Genomic DNA, 20,343 nt, shown 5'->3' with positions numbered 1-20,343 from the left:
TTGTTGAGTACTAGCCAGTGTGTTTGCCTCAGTGATTTCCCCACTGGTGATCATCTCTAGCTTTTTGCAGGTTAAAAAAATCTGTTATGTAATAGCCTCCAAAGTCTAAATGGTTTTTCTGTTAAAATGGAGAATTTCAGTGCCAGCAGATCAGTCCCCTGGATCACAGTGTACCCTCAGCAAGTTTCCTGATGACACCAAACTGGGAGGACTGGCTAATTCCCCAGAAGGCTGTGCTGCCATTCAGTGGGATCTCGACTGGCTTGAGAATTGGGCAGAGAGAAATCTCATGAGGTTCAACAAGGACAAGTGCAGAGTCCTGCATCTGGGAAGGAACAACCCCATGCACCCGTACAGACTGGGGATTGACCTGCTGGGGAGCAGCTCTGCAGAGAGAGACCTGGGAGTGCTGGTTGACAATAAACTGAACATGAGCCAGCAATGTGCCCTGGTGGCCAAGAAGGCCAATGGCATCCTGGGATGCATCAAGAAGAGTGTGGCCAGCAGGTCAAGGGAGGTTCTTCTCCCACTTTACTCTGCCCTGGCAAGGCCTCATCTGGAGTCCTGTGTCCAGTTCTGGGCTCCTCAGCTCAAGAGGGACAGGGAAGTGCTGGAGAGAGTCCAGCGCAGGGCCACCAAGATGATCAGGGGAACTGGAACATCTTCCCTATGAGGAAAGGCTGCGGGAACTGGGACTGTTTAGTCTGGAGAAGAGGAGACTGGGAGGGGATCTCATCAATATTTACAAATATCTAAATGGAGGTTAGGACATCCCTTTTTTTCCTGTTATATCCAGTGACAGGACAAGGGGTAATGAGATGAAGCTGGAACACAAAAAGTTCCATTTAAACATAAGGGAAAAACTATTTCACTGTTGAGATGAGAGAGCCCTGGCACAGGCTGCCCAGAGGGGTTGTGGAGTCTTCTTCACTTGGAGGTCTTCAAGACCCGCCTGGACATGTTCCTGTGTGACTTGATCTAGGTGAACCTGCTTCTGCAGGGGAGTTGATCTCTAGAGGTCTCTGCCAACCCCTATGATTCTATGATTCCGTATCTGTAGATGTTCATGTCCTTGGAGAGACCTGGCTGAAACCTGTGGAGCACTCAAGTGGCAACTGGGACATGCTGCCAATGGGAACTGAACTTCTCATACCATGTGCAGGTTACCTTATATCTTTTGAAGGTGTGCTCTGTTGGTAGTTGTTGTTTCTTACATATATCCTTTCACTTAAAGGAGGTGGATTTTGCCTGCAGCTGTCCTGATGGTTGTGGTTTTTAAGTGCTGTACACTTATTGCTCTTGGGTATCATGGAGGTACTGTGATCTTAGAGGTACTGTGATCTTACTGCTTTCTACATTGCTTTCTATTTCATTCCAAACTTGCTATTCTGAAGTATATTAATATTGTGTCATTTCTGTCTAGAGGTTTATGAACAATTTTGACCTGTAGCTAGCATCCCCAGTCAATTGAAACTGTAGTGAGTCCTCAAGGAAAGAGAGGTGATGGTTATGGTAAGATTACACCAGATACACAAAGACTATGCTTTTACCTTCCCCTTCTGAAAAATCTGCTTTGTGATTGTAGCTCTAGATGCAAGGCTTGGCAAAATCATGAGGAAATATCTCACTTCTGTGTTGGATGGAGAGGTAAGCAATGGTTGATGGCCTGTATTGTAAGAAGAATAAGTAGTTCTAAACATCTTCTGATATCTCTAGCCTTTTGTAGGAAAAGGTCTATTCTCAGAGTCCTGCTGGAGGTGTTGTGTACTGTCATTGCCTCCAAATGCAGAGAATTTGCTTATGGATAGTCTTGGTTTTTGGAGAGCCTATCCTCAAGAGTATGATTGCAGTACTCTTGGTTTTATTTAGAACGTTCAGGTTCTGGACTGGTTGGTAAGAGGCTCTGTTAAACCACTGCCCAGTTTTCTGTCCAGGTGTTCCATTTATTGCCTCTGTCTTGAACCTCCATCCCTTTTCTTAGTCTCCTGTCTTCCTTCCAGTTCAAATTAGTGGCAGTTTTTGAGGAGAAAAAGCCCATATTCCATTTCCTATACTCTTAGATTTGAAATTCAAAGGACAAAATGCCTCTTTTTCATTCCTTGGAGTGAAGTGCTATTTTATAGTGACTTCAGATTAAATATTGGGCTTGCTGGATCCGCTGCTGGCACCACCGTTCTTGTATTGAGGCACACCCTGTTTGGAGCAGCGTTTGCAAGAGCCTTTCAGTGCATCTTACTATTACCAAGTCAGTACTGCAACCTTATGTAAGCCAGTCTCCATCCACTTAACTCCAGGACAACTTCTGTGATTAATATTTATATAAAAGCTTTCATGTTTCCACAGTGAAATTGTCTCACTCTCAAAAGAAAAGGTGCCTTTTTCCCTGTTGACTCTCCGTGAAAAAGCTCGCAAAGGCTTTCGGCAGCACCGCAGCCAGCACAGGCAGCAGCAGGAAAACGAGGGTCGTCTTTAATTCGCTGTTTCAGTTGGTGAAATTGTCTACTCATGAGAGAAATAAAACATTTACATGTATATTAACCAGTGTTTGCCAGCTCTTGGAATAAAGCCAGTTCTCTCAGGGCCAAACAAACACTGAGTGAATGAGTAATAATCTGCTATTGTCAGTCCTAATTTATGGATGGGGAGATAGAGCTATGTTTTGCCATTTTAAGTTGTCCTATTCGCTTGAAAGACTAAAAATCTTGATTAGCTATCGGCTTGGAGTATCTATGGCATTCCTGCTTGTAGCAGATTTACTCAATATAGCTGTTACAAAAGTTCAAAACCTCCCTACATGATAAGAAGTAAATATGGAAGAGGATGAGAATGCAGGAAGGTTACAGATGTTTGGGGACAGTAATTTGGAAGCTGCAGCCAGAGGCTGAAAAGATACATGGCATCTCTTCTTTTTAAATGACATGCAAAGTCCCTGTGCCTGTTTTTTTTTTTCTGAGGAAATCTGCATCATCATCTCTCTCGTGTTAATAGAATGTTAAAATTCTGTGAATTACCAGGATGATGTCTGCATTGAGCTTTTGTTGTTCATAGATAAGTAGGAGAAGGGCATACTACTGAGTACCTTACAAGGGTGTTTTCCTGCTTCCCTTTTGTTTGCTTAGATATTCAACAAATGCAGTAAAACACAGTTTTGAAAACTTAGGTTTGTGCATTTAGGAGCATGCATTTCTCATGGAGTTAACAGCCATCTGGGTGAGACACGGCTGAACAGAAACAGTGAGACGTTATTTTCTTGAGAAGAAATGTGTGCTTTCAAAGAATCATAGAATGGTAGGGTTGGAACGGTCCTTTAGGGATCATCTAGTCCAACCCACCTGCAGAAACAGATTCACCTAGATCAGGTCGCATAGGAACATGTCCAGGCGAGTCTTGAAGACTTCCAAGGAAAGAGACTCCACACCCTCCCTGGGCAGCCTGTGCCAGGGCTCCTCCACCTCAACAGTGAAATAGTTTTTTCTTATGTTTAAATGGAACTTTTTGTGTTCCAGCTTCATCCCATTACCCCTTGTCCTGTTGCTAAATACCATAGAAAAAAGTGCTGCCCCAGCCTCCTGACACCCACCATTTAGATATTTGTAAATATTAATGAGATCCCCCATAAATCTTCTCCTTTCTAGCCTGAACAATCCCAGTTCCTGCAGCCTTTCCTCACATGAAAGATGTTCCAGTCCCCTGAAGAGTCCCCTTTGTGCTTTTAATGGGAGCACTTAACATCCTACCCCTGTGAAGCCCATATTAAAGACTGCAGAGGCAAATGGCACAGCATCCTTCTGAAGTAGGAGCATGAAGCATTGAGAGCCACTCTTGAGATGGAATTTCTTCAGAAAGTCCCATGAGGTCTCCTGGCTGGTTGTGGAGGAGTGGGCCATAGCACAGCTAAATACGTGAGTAGGAGATGGATGAGAAGTATGAACCTTGCTTGTCAGCCACTAAGAGCAAATAAACACAGTGTAAAGGTGAGACCGACAAGTCATGTCTGTTATCTCTGATGGATTCACTCTTCCATCCCCTTCTTTCAGTCTTTTTTTCACTTCCATGCAGCTTTTTTTCCATGCACTGGTTTGTCTTTCCTTTTGTCTCGCTGCTTTTCTCGTGCACCAAGAGGGTTTTCCAGCTCTTTCTATCTGGACTTTATCTCACTCACATACTCGTGCTGCATCAGAATCATTGTTTTTTCTCCTTTTCCCCCTACTGCATTAAACTTCCTATCTGTGGTCTTGTTAAATGAAATAGCAGCAAGAGCATTTGGTGTTGATGTTGTAGATACCAGGACATCCACAGCCCAGTGTGCAGGCATTAATATTCTGTCTGTAAGCTGTGGAAGACAGACTCTAAAGAGATGCCTAAGGACATGATTCCCCAGCCCCTCTGAAAGGTCAGATGTGGGACTTAACTTCTGTAGTGTGCAGCCTTAGCTGTCACTTGGTGTTCACAGGCACTTTGATAAGATTAAAAACAAGTATATCCCTGTTTTGAGAGAAGGTCAAATAATTCGTAATCCAAATCCTACATCTCCTGCCTACATAGGCAGGTGCCTTTGAACACCCATCCCTGCACATCCCCAGTTCCCACACCGTCCGTGGGCCCCAGTACCACCCACTTCTACTATTACTGGTTCAGGGTACAACTTAAAGTGGTTGGATTGTTGTGTGCCTGCTGTTGCCTTGGCAAGGGGGATCAACTGGATACTACAGAAGGCATACTGTTGAACATGGCTGATGTGAGTAATGAAGCAAAGTGAGTTGTGTTTTTAAGAGCTGGTCAGCAGTATCTTGATTAAAAAAGCAGTGGGGAGAGCCAACCACCACAAAACCAACCAAAAAACGCCTCAGCCTAAAGACAAAAAACCTCCCCATCCAACCTACTCAGCAGCTTGGAGCAATGTTTCTTGAAATTGCTCTAAAATATGAAACCATTAATCTTAATGTGAATTAATCTATACAAAGTAAGAAAGATACCTGCTTAGATGTCAGCAGCAGCAGGTGCTTGCAGTATTATAAATAGAAAGCAATATAAATTGAGGTGCTTATTAAATTTGCCTTTATGATGCTTTGAAGAATTGCAGTGGAACAGAAAAGAAAAATTACCAGAGACTCTGGATTAGTAGGGTGACTTAAATAGCTGTGCTGCCAAAGGAAATGGAACATAAACTAGGATAAGTGATAGACTTGTTAAAAAAAGGTTATCTAACAGCGATTTGTCTCTAGCATGGAGAGATTGGCTGAGACCTTTGGAGGGATGTGATTGAACGGGGGAGGGTGTAATGTTTTTGGTCAGTTTTAATACAGTATTGAATTTTAATAGATTTTCCTGGGAGATTGCACTGGAATCCTTTCCAGCACTTAGGTTTCTCGAGTTTTTCTTTGTTTCTCTTTTCCCCTTCCCTGAGCTGAGAAAAACTAATTCTGCAGGAGACATTCATGTTTGGGAAATGGACTCGATGAGAACTTGTGATGCGTTTTTGGATAAGGCTCTGGTGAGGATGCCAGATGTCATTCAGCATTTCCTAAAATTCTTGAAGCACTGTAGGGCCTCCGCAGAGAGGTGGCTGTGCAGAGCAGCTAACAAATTGTCGAGTGAAGCAGATCAGAGCAGCAGGCTCAGCTGGGAGAGAGACGATTAAAAATGAATCAAAATCTGTACGGTTTTTTTTCTTTAATGAGATACTCAAATTGATTTAATTTGTCAGGGAGCATACCAGGAAATGGTAGTGTGGGAAAATCGGTGCTTTGGGGAGCAGTGAATTGCCCAGTGTGAGATTCGAGATCCTGCTTTTTAATGTAGCGAGTTACTCGCTGAGAAAATGCCTGGCATGCAAACAGGGAAGGCATCTAGGTTAGAAATGGGGTTAACACACGTGCACATACAGAGCAGGTGGAGTCATCATCATGGAGCTCAGGGGAAATAGGAACGTGTGTGGACAACAGGACCCTCACAACCATGCCCAGACCTCCCTGGCACTGTGCATATGGGCTTACAGGAGATGGCTTGTGTGCCATACCAAGCATTCAATATATTTTACTTGTGGGTAGGAGCTCGGTTTCTGAGTTGCACACAAAAGATGACTCGGGCAGTGCAGGAGCATGACTTGGAAAAGTCCAGGTGTGTTCAGGGGGGAATGCAGCTGGTGCCTCGTGCTGAGCTCCTTGGGGTTAACGCATCCTGTGTGTATTGCTGCTCTGCGAGTGTAGTGGGATGCTTTACAAAGAGCTGGAGTGGAAAGGGAAGCTGTAAAGGAATAAATGAGAAGGGAGAATATGAATACTGTTACGTAGGGAGATGCAATGTTTTGGTCTTGGTAAGTGCTTTGAAAGGTCACTTGTACTTTACAGTGGTTGAACTACAGTACTGATCGATAGCTGTTTGCTCAGTGTTATAGAGTAACATCTGAGACATCCTTCTCAGACTACCTGTGCTTGCTTCTAATGGACTTTTTTACACAAATGGCTATGCAGCATTTGCTTCTGCTTGAGTTTTTGAGTTGATGGAAAGTCCTGCATCAGGACTGTAAATAAGGGTGCATAAATATGTGGTGCAAGAACCAGTGCTGGAGAGCTGATTAATTAGGCAGAACAGGCTTGTGTTAGAGGGTGACTTCACTGGGAAACTCCTTTTGATTAGACTGTGCAAAACATTTTTTTCTTTCTCCCTGTAATTTTATTGTTTTAAATCCCAGTGGCAGTAAAAAATGGTGTTCCCCAAGACTCAGTACAAGGGCAGTGATCTGGATGAGAGGATTGAGTGTACTCCCAGTAAGTTTGCAGATGACACCAAATTGGGTGGGAATGTTCACAGAATTGGAATGATTGGGTTGGAAAAGACCTTAAAGATCATATGGCAGGGACACTTTCACTAGACTAGACTGCCCCATCCAACCTGGCCTTGCATCAAGAAGAGTGTGGCCAGCAGGTCAAGGGAGGTTCTTCTCCCCCTCTACTCCAGTTCTGGGCTCCTCAGCTCAAGAGGGACAGGGAAGTGCTGGAGAGAGTCCAGCACAGGGCCACCAAGATGATCAGGGGACTGGAACATCTTCATTATGAGGAAAGGCTGCGGGAGCTGTGACTGTTTAGTCTGGAGAAGAGGAGACTGAGGGGAGATCTCATTAATATTTACAAATATCTAAAGGGTGGGTGTCAGGAGGTTGGGGCAGCACTTTTTCCTATTGTATGTAGCAGCAAGCAGGACAAGGGGTAATGGAGTGAAGCTGGAACACAAAAAGTTCCATTTAAGCATAAGAAAACCTTATTTTACTGTTGAGATGAGAGAGCCCTGGCACAGGCTGCCCAGGGAGGGTGTGGAGTCTCCTTCTCTGGAGGTCTCCAAGACCTGCCTGGACATGTGCCTGTGAGACCTGATCTATGTGGACCTGCTTCTGCAGGGGGGTTGGACTAGATGATCTCTAAAGGTCCCTGCCAACCCCCTATCATATTTTTATGATAAAAACTTCCAGGCATGGGGCAATCATAAGCTCTGGGCTGCCTGTTCAAGTGCCTCACCATCCTCATATTGAAGAATTTCTTCTTAATATCTAAACTAAGCCTACCCTCTTTCAGCATTTTCCCTTGTCCTTTTACTCCATGTCCTTGTCAACCATCCCTCTTCAGCTTTTTTGTAGGCCCCTGTATGTAATGGAAGACTGCTGGAGATCTCCCCGGAGCCTTCTCTTCTCCAGGCTGAACAATCCCAACTCAGACTGTCTCAACAGGAGAGATGTTCCATCCCTCTGATCATCTGTATCCCTTCTTGGACCTGCTCCAACAGGTCCATGTCCTTATGTGGAGGCCCTAGATCTGTATGCAGCACTGCAGGTGGGGTCTCAGCAGAGCATAGGGACAGAATCCCCTCCCTTGCCCTGCTGCCCACTCTGCTTTGGATGCATCCCAGAGTGTGGCTGGCATCCTGGACTGTGAATGGACATTGCTGGATCGTGTTTTGAGGGCAGGAAAGCTCTTCAGAGACCTGGACAGGCTGTATTGATGGGGTGAGGCCAGCTGTATGAGGTTCAACAAGGCCAAATGCCAGGTCCTGCACTTGGGCTGCAACAGCCCTGTGCAATGCTACAGGCTTGGGACAGAGTGGCTGGAAAGCTGCCTGGAGGAAAAGAACCTGGGGATATTAATCGACAGATGGCTGAACATGAGCCAGCAGTGTGCCCAGGTGGCCAAGAAGGCTAATGGCATCCTGGCTTCTATCAGAAATAGTGTGGCCAGCAGGACCAGGGAAGTGATTGTCCCCTTGTACTCTGCCCTGTTGAGTGAAGCTGCACCTCAAACATTGTGTTCAGTTTTGGTCCCTTCACTACAGGAAGGACATTGAGGTGCTGGAGCATGTCCAGAGACAGGCAACGGAGCTGATGGACGGTCTGGAGCACAAGTCTGATGAAGAGTGATTGAGGGAGCTGGGGATGTTTAGTCTGGAGAAGAGAATTACCCTCTACAACTGCCTAAAAGGAGGTTGTAGTGAGGTGGCAGTTGATCTCCGAAGTAATAAGTGATAGGACAGGAGGAAATGGTCTCAAGTTGCACCAGAAGATGTTTGGACTGGGTATCAGGAAAAATATCTTCCCTAAAAGCATTGTCAGGTTTTGGAACGGGCTGCCCAGGGAGCTGGTGGAGTCCCTACCCCTGGAGGTGTTTAAAAGTTGTGTAGCTGAGGTGCTGAGGGACATGGTTTAGCAGTGACCATGGCAGTGCTGGGTTAATGGCTGGACTTGATCTTAAGGATCTTTTTCAAACTGAAGCATTTCTGTGATTCTAAACTTTCTGCATTTATATTAGTTTATATTAATGTCACACCATCTTATTATGGGTATATTGACAGACATTAACAGGGATTTGATCAGCCTAATCCAGCTGTATGTAATTGTGTGACTTCTCAAATAATTGCAGACTGAGTCTATCAATCATGGCAGGAAAGCCTGCTGCTTTATTATAAAGTGAGATTGTTTAGGGAAGTGTAATAAGACTTCAGGTTTAAGCTGGGCAGTAAACAGAATGAGATTCTAATGACACCAGAGATAGGAAGAAAAAACTCCCCACCCATCCTGTGTTGCGAGTTTCAGTTCTTATCTTCCCCTCCACCAAAAAGTGTCCTGATGGCGTTGTTGTGATGCTGATGGTGGGATCGTTGCTATAGTTTGAAAGGAGTTTCTGAAAGGTGCAGATTTCTGGCTGGTGGAGGACGATCTCCTGCCTAAACCCACGGTGCTGTTCCAGTGCAACATGGAGGCTTTTCTTTTATTCATTGATAACTTGATTACTCAGATCAAACAAGTGTGTGTAGAAGGCAACAGAGGAAGGATTGAAATCTGCTAAATGGCAGCACTGCGTAACCTCTAAAACACCCGATCCACTTGAAAGCAAGTGAGTAACAGACACCTACTTGAATGGTTTTATTTGGGTTGATTTGCGTGTGATTTACTCTCCAGTGTCGTGCAGTCTGCCCCTGGCACGTGTTCAGATACAGAGAGACAGGCATGGTGCCAGCAGGCTTTTCTCAGCCTCTGACTGCAAAACCCGTGCTGAGAAAAGCTTGAAAAACGAGAGCTTCAGACAACCTTGGAAGGGGATGAGTTTGAGATCTGAACCCCTTGTTCAGCGTGCTCTAGCACTGCATCCAGCTTGCTTTACATCTCTGAGTACCTCCAAGTTACTTTGTAAAGACAAAGTGGTGTCTTTTTTCCCCTTCAGGACTGTGTCAGGAGGATTTCAGGAACACACACATCTATCTCACTTTCTCCTGTGGCAGAAAGTTCTGTATCTTGAGCTAGAAGAGGGAGATTTTCCCTTTGTGCCTTCCAAAGAAAAAAACTCTTCCTCCAGTCATTTGAGTGCAGCATACATGGGTTGTCTTGTGCTCGGGAAGTACACACGTTGTTTGTAGATGGTGATGTGGTTCTTTTCCCTTCTGAGGGTGCCTCTGTCGCCCCCTCTCAGTGCACACACGCCTGCGCTCACCCTCGCCTGACACCTCAGCCTCATCTGCTGCCTTTTGTGGGTTTAAATTTAACAACCTCTTCTTGCTGTGGGCATGGATTTTTTTTTTTCTTGCCAAGTTTTAGCCTGGACTGAATTTTCAATGCCAAACTTTTAATGACAGTAGAATGATAATGAAAAGTAGTGACAGTCCCTCAACTCTCCTGTTTGCATTATATAAACGGCAACATCAGGCTTCCGACCCACTGCTGTTCTGCCTGCCCCCTATCTCAGGGATATTTCTAACATGTTTACAGTGATGCTGTCTCCTGGAGAGACCATGACAGGAGCCCCTAGTTTGAACAGGAGAAGTAACAACCAGACCCCACTCTAGACAGCAGGAGAAGAGTGTTTCCCATCAAGGTCATTATCGGCTCAAAGGATGAGCGCTGCTACCCTCTGGTGACAGCTCAGCCTATGGTGTGAGTTAGCAGCGACAGCCCAGGTCTCCGTGGGTTCCTGACCCTGATGCAGCTGCACTGGAAGGCAGAAATGCTATTTTCACACCAGATTCCAATGGCTGTGCCTCTTTTCAGATGCTGAATTCTTGCGGTTGCTCTGAGAAAGCAGCACCTAAATTTTGAAGAGCTCTGACACCAGCGACTGGTTTATTTGGTTTTATTTATTTATTTAGCATTGCTATTTAGAAACTGACTGAATTTCCATAAGTACACTGGAAAGATAAATGTTTTGTATCCAAAGGAATCTTGTCAGGAGCAGCTGAGAAAATTACTTTTTAAGAAAACAGCTGAGCAAACACATAATATCGAGTCATATGCTAGGTGCTGTGGTTTACTGCATTCATGTGCAAGGTCCTCTGTAGCTGTATAGATGGAGAATAGGAAGCTCTTCTTTTACAGCCTCCCCAAGGAGCTGAATTCATGCAGTGACAGAAATTATGTGTTTGTTTTTCTTGTGTTTCAGCAGTATTTCTTCATTAGGCTGCCTGTTGGAAAAGTTGTCTCGATGCTACTTCTTTATCTACAAGGAAAAATACAGATTATTTATCCACCTGTTCATGCAGCAGAAGGACTTGCCTTTTAACTCCTTTTCGGTTTTAAATGGGTTTCTGTTTCTTTCCTGCATTCAGGTCAGACAGGATTGCACTGCAATGCCAAAAATACCAGCACCTCGTCTGTGTCGAGCAGAGCCTTCCAGATGCAGAGATCTGGGGCTTTTTGTTTCTAACGCAGATCACTCGCTACATCCAGGCCCTCAGAATCGTGCAAACCGTATTGAAATGGCTTTCTGCTCCGGCAGCCTTGCTCTCTCTGACTTTCTGGCAGCATTCAGTGCTGCCTTTCATTTTCCGAATGCTCTGAGTAGTTCGGAGGCTCTCAAAGCTACATTTACAGTAAATGTGGTGGTGTAGTAATGACGGGTCAATTCAGATTTCAGTCTGCAATTTGGGAAAAAGCCACCACCCTTCGGTAAAAAAATAATATTAAACTGACTTCAAGCAGCATCTTAATAGTTCCATCTTGTTCTGTGTGTAATTAAAAGCTCTTCCCCTTGAAAACAGGGTTGTTTTGGTTTGCTAATTGTAATTCCTCGCTACAGTCAAATAGACTGAGGGAGATTTTTATGATTGAGAATTGGCCTCCTGCTGTAACGTGCAAATCCATTTTTCACAGGGCAAAAAATTTCTCTTAATGCTTTTTTCATTTTTAGCACACTCTTAAATCATGATAGATAGTGTCACTGAAACAGAAGATCTCAAACTTAGCATTGCAAGCATTCTCTTCAGCTCTGCATCAATTCTGCTCTGTGACTCCTATTTAAAAGTAAAGAGCTGGGTGACCCAGACTTTTGACAGTGCAGAGCCAAAGATATTTGTGTGACTGTTCTTGCAAAGTCCTTGCTTTTGGTTTGTTGGGGAGATGGCTTGTACAAATTAAAAGTTTCTTTTTTTTAAGCAGGTAATAATCATTTCCCCTTGTTAGTGGTTGCATGGGGCTGTGCTTTGGTCCAAAAGGAACTGTCCTGCAACTGGAATATTCATTTCATCATGTGGCTGCTTTTATGTTGCTGCAAACGGGTTGGCTGTGGAGATTTGGAGAGGAGGGAGGGAGGATGTGACTGGGATTAAAGTGTTTTGTTAATCTTCTGGACAGCCTTGCTGTTTAGGGTTCAGCTGTCTTAGTCAAATTGGCAAATCTCCGCTCTATCCATCTTTGTCACTCACACAGGTGATTACACAGAACATTTTGCTCTTTTAGGGCCTGTCGAATGAGGAAGATGTTTAAAAAAAACTATCATTTTACATGGAGTATTTAGAATGGAGTGTAATGATTGTGTTTGAATGTGATGGAAATAGGACTGGACAATCACTACTGCAGTTGCATGAAAGCTGTTAAAATAAGGGTTTGCAGGGCATTAGGTGCCCCCTGCATCCAGCACAAACCCAGGAGCACATGTGGCTTCTGTCTCGGCATGGGGGCTGGGTGCAAACTGGTGTGAGTGCTCCTGCAAATCCTACCCAGCTAGCAGCCACCCAAGGGCGTGAAGGATGAAGGTGTTCTTCAGAGAAATCATAAGGATTGATATTTTTTTTCTCTTACACCTGCCAAAAATGAGACACAAGCTGAAAAACAAGGAAGAGGGTTGGATGTGGATGAATGGAAAGGCTGTGAGCAGAACTGAGGTCTCTGGAGACCCTGTTTTGAGCTCTGGGCACAAATGTTCCTGTTTGTAAATCTGTCCCAAGCTCCTGCTGAAATACTTTAAAAAATTCCTGTTTAGCCACATTTCTGAGCTGCCCAAATCACCTTAGAAATTGGTGACTTTGTTGATGCTACTTTAGCAATGGCCAGAACATAAAGCTGCAGGACAGAAAATTCCCCGTCCAAACTGTGGTATTTCACCTGGAGGTGAAATCAGTTAATGGAGTCAGGATAAAAACCAACGTGTTCTGTGGGGTAGCCCAAAACAAGCCTTGTCTGTTACTGAATAGTACCCAGGGTTTGTGTAACAGTATAATCTGGACTTTGATCATTTATTAAAGAAACCCAAAACATTTGCATGGCTTCAAAGGCAGAAAATAATGCATATGCGTTGCTTTGACCTTAGTTTAATTAAGGGTAGAGGTAAGAATGATACTGCTTCAGATATCTTGTTGGTCCTGGGCTCCCTGGGGCTGCCTGGGGCAGAAGGTCGGGTTTCCTTCTGCTCTGTCAGGAGCTGCTCCCTCCTTGCAACGGCCACGGCTTAGCTGCAGTGAAGCTGAAGTTGCCCGAGGTAAGGGAAGGTGGAAGCCTGGTGTGTAGGAGACTGCAGGGCCTTCCAGCAGTGAGAGGGGAGTGCTGCAAAGCCCTGGGCTTCAGCAGCAGGTTGGGCAGTGCTCCTGCTCGAAGGACTGCTCAGTTAGTGAGCAGGCTTCCCTGGCATCCAAGCTTCCTCTGGGTCCCACTACCTCTTCTTTCCATCTCCTGGACTCTTCTGCTGCTCTGCTGCAGTACCCTGAATTAATCAGCCCAGTAGCACAAACAGGTAACAAGCTGACAAGCCTGTTGGTTTTAGTTCTTCTTGATTCTTGATCCTGATATGTTTTAGTGACTGGGAAATACTGGTTTTGGGGCTTTTTAACACTAATAGTCTGAAAAATACTGTCTGCTTAGATGTCTTGTATCTTTCCTACTGCTGGCAGGCAGTTTGTGTACTGTGTGTCCTGACTGCTGCTTGGTTATATTGTTAATGTCTGTAACATCCATGTCCCTATGGGAAAATTTAAATGCTAAATGCTAAAAATTAATTCTTGTCAGATTGTTTGTTAGAATTTCGAGCTGTTTTGCTGTTCCAGAAATGTTTCGGTGTCAGGAGCAGGACTGTGAGGCTGGGTAAATCCACAGTGGTTTGCAAGCACTTGTAATTTGGGATTTGGAGAAAAATTACTCAGCTTAACGTGGCTAATACATTCATGCTGTAAGGTTGGTGATAATCAGTTCTTTGGCTGTCTAGACTTGTGATTACACTAAGTGCAGCCCCAGGAAATCTTTTGTGCATGTGTTAGGATTGCAGTAGTCAGCAAGCACTGGTGTGGGCAGAGTCAAGACCCTGTTCCTGGCTTGCAAGAGTAGCCACATGTGCTGTGAGGAGCTTTTCTTTCCAGAGTACTAATGGCCAGTGTTAATTTTACAAAAGAAAGGAGACAGTGGATTGCAATAAGTTCTGCCTGGAAGACTGTTGATGTAATTTGAAGGATGCTGGTACCCACAAGCTTCACAACAGCCTTCTGGGTTGACACAGTCCCTGCTTAGCTGTAGTTGACTTGCTTTTAGATGTTGGCAAATGCTTCAGCATTGGTATGTGTGACTTCAGCAAGGCCACTGATTGATGCTTTTAGGTTTTGAGGTTAGGTCTGCAAAAACCGGTCAGAGTAACTTAACCCAGAAGGTAGAATGAAGAGCACTTTTATTTATAAAATGCAATTTGGATGGTGGGCAAGGAGGAATGTAATTGCTCCAGACATCAAGCCAGGGTACTAAATTAGTGGGGTTTTATTATATTGAAGAATAACATCTATAGGTTTGTCTAGAGTAGCCTGAACTTTGTCATGTTTCATACTGCTTGAAAGCTTGGCTTGTCAGTGTTGCGTTGGAGCACTGCCGTGTCAGAGAAGGGGAAAGCTCTGGGCAACGGCTGTTTCAAACCAATATACCAAGTGGACACTCGTTTTCTTGACTTGGCAATCAAGGTGGTTTCTTTCTAGACAGCAATTTCCTGCTTTGGGGGGGGAGGAAGCTTTGCTATAGTGATCTTAAAAATAATCTCTTCATGCCGTGCAACTTCATTCTCGAATTGCACAATGCATACAAGGAAGGTGAAGGTATGGTCTCTGGGTAGTGCCAGCCTCCCATCACTCTGGACTATGGGTATTCCACTCTGATAAGAGTCCAGTAGTCCCCTCTGTTGCTACTCCTAGAAGTGTCTCAGTTGAGGGAGTTGCTGGCTTTGCAGTAAAGCAGGAGTTGCACTAGTTTGGTGATATTTCCAACCTTGGCGGATGCTTGGGCCAGGTTGAGCGGTTAATGGGATTGAGCTGCAGCCACAGGAGGGTGCACGCAGTCTGCAGCAGGGTAGCCCACTCCCCTTTGCGGAGGCTACGATACAAAGGGCATTCTCAGATTGGTTTGAGAAGACAAGTTTCCACTTCTGCAGTGTGAGAGGAGCTTGTCACAGAGGTTAGAGTTTGAGAATGAAGTACCTGTGGGGCATTGCTATCTTCTTGCCTTTCTGAGAGCATCTTGCTCTGAGACGTTTTAAATGAACAGCACTAACTAGACTGTTAATTACCCTCATCCCAGTGCTAGATTACTGCCTTCCTCTCTGTGCTTGAGTTCAACCTTCCCAGTGCATGAGCAGGGTGAGTACTGGCTGAAGGAGGATGTATCTCAGTAATGTGTGATCATTTGTTCTAGGGGGCCACACACACCACAGGGAATGAGACCCTAATGTTGTAACCCCTGCCTGGCACTGACTTGCTGTACTTGATGTACCTGTTTCTTCCTTTCCATGATTTATCAGTAGTCACCTGCTGTCCAGGGAAGTCTGTGGGTGGCTGGTGAGAGGCTTGGCAGTGGAAGGGGATGACTGTGGCCCTTACTCTGCACAACACAGGCCATAGAATTTCATCTTATGTAGCTGAGTGCTGCATTTTAAGGGCTGTTTCATCCCAACATGAACACAAGAGCATATCCAACCCCTCTGCTGTGGGGAGTGGTGTTCCTCGCCATGGCTGCAGATGCTGTCAGGCAGGACCCTGCCAGCAGCTTGCAGGGATTCACTCCTTCCATTGTATGGCTTGGTTAAGACAAACCCAGAGGCTCATCTCTCTGACAAGCGTGGGCTAGTTTCTGTGCAAGTCCATCTCTGCCAGTAGCAAAGCCAAGTAACCCAATCTACTGGAAATGTCTTTAGAAATGGGTGCCAGGTTCCCAGGCTGGAGAGCATCAACTTGTGATTCAAGTGGTGCTGACATTTGCGGGAAGGCTTTTGGTTCAGAGCGTCAGATGGTAGCCAGTGTATGTAATTAACTTGGTATCATTTTCCCTCAGAATGAAATATTCAAAAGAGACTTTAAAACCATCCCAATGTAATGTCTGGGTAGCAAGCGACGATGCAGAGAGCCAGGCATACATTTACTGTTAGAGAGGTTGGTTTCATGGCAACTCCTGTTTGTTACTACGGTACACACAAAGTCCCAACAGCTTTTACTGTCCATCACTTCTTGGGTCTTGTGAGCAATCTGGATACAAAACCCACTGATGTACATTAACAGTGGAGACAGAAAGCAGTATGGAAATACTGCAACCCAAAATGCTCTGCTTATGTAATTATCCCAAAGGGCAAATGCCACACTTTATTTTGCACAGTAGTTTTTCTAGAGTTTGGTAGTAAAGCTTGTGACCAGAGCAGGAGGAGAGGGAATGGAAGTGGGGTAAACCAGAGAGCTGCACATAACCAAAGGAGCTACATGTAACCTGCAGGTGAGGATTCTTGGTTTGTACATCAGCCATTCAGTTTGGTTTTGCTTCTGTGATCAGACTGAATAAATAAGGTTGTGTGCTAATACCAACGGAAAGCAACCCACTTCCAGTGGAAACCCTCTCTCTTTTTTAAAAGTACTAGTTGTAAGACAACTTGCAGCATCAACCAGAGATGACACATCAGGAGGAAATGGTAGTGAGCTGAGTGAGCTTTGCTGGTTGACACATGTTCCTCACCTGCAGCAGCATGCTAAGATGATCTTTACATTTTGATACAAAGAAGATGGGAAGAGGCAGTGAGGCAGCGTTGTTAACCCGCTGATTGCTACATATGTCTTATTCCAAGGGTGCTGGAGAGTGATGGAAGACTATCGGTTCATAGTTCACTCTCAGTTCAACTCAATAGTTGACGCCAGCAATTGTTCCACCCTCCACATTTGTGTTGAGGTGCATCTGGCCCGTCCCCAGCTATTGTTTCGCTGCAGAAAGGGGGGCTGTGGCAGAGGACATCCTCCCTGCCCTGAGAGACACAGTGGAGGCAACTGAGGCCCAGAGAACTTGGGTGTGGAAATACCGAGCCCCTACTGCTTCTCTTTCTTTCAGAGGGGCCTTCACGTCCTGTGGTGTTTTTGGTAGTCTCACTTGATACATGCTTCTGCCTTTGGAAGTGAATCTAGCAGGTGCCTCAGAGCAACAGCCATACTAAGGGCTGCTGGTCCGCAGCAGTGATTTGAGAGCCGACTGTTTATCGCCCCAGATCTTTAGCTATAAAATGACAGTTGTAGTAAGGGTGACATCACTGAGTCATCTTCTGGATTACTTTGTTCTATGGCAGCAGAACCAGAAGTGTAAGTTAGGTGGCTCTTTCCCCACATTTCTCCCTGCCAGAATGTCCTTTACCCAGGAGACGCCCGATGTGGGTGACAGACACGCAGTGCCTCTCCTTGGGGCAGGGCTGTCGGGAGCTGCTGGTCTGCAGCGAGAGACACGAGACGCTGCACTGACACAAGAGTAATTGAGATAATGAGGTGTGTTATCTTGTCTGCCACAGAGGAGACAAGATAGCTGGGCTTTGGGCTTCACTGAGTGTGCGGGGGCTCATGGACAAGGCGTTGGGGATGAACTGAGTGAGCACGCTATGATTCTTCCTTGGAAGAAGCTGCACAGTTACTGGTGCCAGCTGGGTAAAAGACTTGCTGCAGAGAGTCTTAGTAACTGGGGTTTGTGTAGGCTTTGCTCAAAAGCATTGTTTTTTTCCTTCTCTTGCAGTTCCTTGCAGAGCCAACCACTTGAAGAAGGAATTCTCCAACGCCTTGTTTCGAAAGACCTTGGACTATTTTCTGCTGTTCGACTCCCTTCACTCCCTCATTTCAGGCAACAAAAGATCCCACGAGGAGGATGCGGCAGCTAAGAGGAAAACCCAAAAAAGAGACCTCCAAGGATAAAAAGGAGAGAAAACAGGCGATGCAAGAGGCTCGGCAACAAATCACCACGGTGGTGCTTCCCACGCTGGCTGTGGTCGTGCTGCTCATCGTTGTGTTTGTTTATGTAGCGACTCGTCCAAATACAACCGAATGATGCAGCCGTTCAGACTTTCTAGTTTTGAGGTATTAATGATGTTATGGAGAGCCAAAGGAACTCTCTGCCACTCTTTTAGTACTTCACAAAGGAACTTGCTGGTATTTTCAGTCTTTCTCTTGGTTAGGGTCCTGCAGATTCTCTTTAGGAATGTAACATAAAACGTATTAGCGAGTGTGCCAGTACGTTTTATGGTCCGGTTCATGTGCCTTTCACACTTTTAAAAGGGTGTTTTTTCTTACATCTGTTTGAAGCTCTATATTGTAAAAGGAAATGGTGTTCTGCTATAAATTTGTAAGAAATCAGCTTTCAGCTTTTACCACTGTTATGGATCACGTTGCTCCCATGAGCTCTTGTATGTCTATTTCAGAACTTCCAAAGAAGTACGTTTCTTCTTTGTACTTAATGTTATACGAAGTGCTTCGCTTCAGAAAGGATATATTTATTTTTTGAATAAAAGAGAGAAGTCTTATTCAGAGTCTTCAGATTATTTTGCAGAAAAAAAAGTGACTTATTGTGAAAGCCTACACTGTGTAATATTTTTTTCATTAAACACTATGTAGTTCACTCAAAGATTTTCTTCATTTGCTGTGAGGTGCCAACAGGCCGAGCAAATGCTTCAGATCTACTGGAAGGGATCTTACAGAGGTTGGAGATTCTACCAGTTTATGGTGAAGTACCCAATAACAAACTGCATAAACACAGATAGTTGTTTATCTGGATGTTAAATATTTAAATCTGTATAAGTGGCAATAAAAAGGTGATTTTGGATACAGCCCTTGATTTTATTATTTTTTTTAGCACTTTATTAAAAGAATCCTGAGTCTAACGGGGGTCTCGAAGCTGTTTGCTGATGTGAGCTGCTGTCCTGTGACATCCCCCTCTCTTCCCCCACTTAAAGGAAGCTGTGAGCACAGTTTGGGCTGTTTTATTCTAAGAAATCAAGCTATAAATTATGATCAAAATGCTTCAATAATCCTGTATCATGCCACTGGAAGAGCTTGCTGTGCTTCGTGCGTTAACCCTGCGTGTTGCTCCCATGTGGAATGCTGCTGCAGCCCAACCTGCTTACAAACCAGTAACTTGGGCAAGTGAATGCAATTCAGGGCAGGAGCTGTTGCTAAAGGGGATGGACTGTTAGATGGTCCCTGTCCCAGACAACCCAGACAGAGTGGCCAGCAGGGTTTGCCCAGAGCATCTTACCCAACAAGCGACCTACAGACAGTTGCTGTAGAAGCCCTGAGCTCCCTGAGCCGTGCGCTGAGACCCAAAACTACCTGTGCTCTGGTACTGAGGACTGCTTCCCTCAGCTGGGGAGATCTGACATGCTCCATCTTGTAACAGTAATCGCTTAGTCTGTGTCATCTCCCAGCTGCTTCTCTTCTCCCAGGCACCAAAGCCTTTTTGTCCTGTTTTTATTTTATCCTCAGTCAGGGATGGCTGCGGGGCAGCTCTGAGAGTTTGCCCCTGTTTGAAAGCAGGGGATCAGCTTGAATAAATTTATGCCCAGGGAAGTGAACAAAAATGTGTGCAGTTTAAATGTGTATTCTGCAGGGTGCTTGGTATCTGGGACATCTGGAAGCTGCCAAAGTTTCTGCCACTCTCTTCCATAGATTCTTCCCCCACTTTGGATTCTTAACCATGGTTTCCCCATCCCTGCTCATTCTATGGTACTTTCTGATGGCCCTGACAAAGTCCCTGTGATGTTCCTGTCTCCACCTAACAGGTTTATTTCAGTCTGTTCCACCTGCAGGGCTTTTCTATCAGCCCAAGCAATAATTCTATAATTCATAAAGCTTTCCCTGAAACTATTCAGACTCCTTATGTGATTTCCTCCCCCACCACTTCATTTTCTGCAAGAGTTGAGCCTGTGACACATAAGAGCAATTAAGTGGCTGATAACACCTAAATGAGTAAAAGGTCAGTTGGGTTAGATAACACAAGATTACTTCTCTAAGGAGATGCTTTATTTTCTGCTGTTTTTTTTTTCGTAGGCTCTCTCCCTTTGTCTCGTCACCTGCAAGATCTTCAGGTCACAATGATTTTTCAGAGGCAGATGTTTATTAATATGAGCCTGTAGCTTAATGCTGATCAGAGACGCCGTGTATGCCAGTGCCTTGAAAAGTGCAATTTGGCTGAGTGCTAATTGAGAGGAGAAGAGTGTTAGGCCTTCTGAATGGTTCCTTATGCAGAAGCTACAATTGATTTCACAGTTTGACTCTTAAAAAAAAGCATCTGCTTTTCCCTAGTAAACAGTGAGGTTGGATTCTGGCATTTTCTAACCAATT

General features: G+C 44.8%; 1 protein-coding gene across 4 annotated transcripts in view; it reads left to right on the top strand.

Moving 5' to 3' along the window:
- Positions 1-18,830, top strand: part of SMCO4 (single-pass membrane protein with coiled-coil domains 4) — a 31,082-nt gene extending 12,252 nt beyond the window's left edge. For all 4 annotated transcript variants that reach the window (XM_062020383.1, XM_062020384.1, XM_062020381.1 and 1 more), the window contains one exon: positions 17,747-18,830. In XM_062020383.1, coding sequence (XP_061876367.1) covers positions 17,876-18,055 — 180 coding nt within the window. In that variant the 5' untranslated portion in view covers positions 17,747-17,875 and the 3' untranslated portion in view covers positions 18,056-18,830. The remainder of the gene's footprint in view (positions 1-17,746) is intronic.
- Positions 18,831-20,343: the final 1,513 nt, after the last annotated feature.

This window comes from Colius striatus, chromosome 1 (genome assembly GCF_028858725.1).
Source record: "Colius striatus isolate bColStr4 chromosome 1, bColStr4.1.hap1, whole genome shotgun sequence".
Classification (NCBI taxonomy): domain Eukaryota; kingdom Metazoa; phylum Chordata; class Aves; order Coliiformes; family Coliidae; genus Colius; species Colius striatus.
This window is presented reverse-complemented; position numbering and strand designations above follow the sequence as displayed.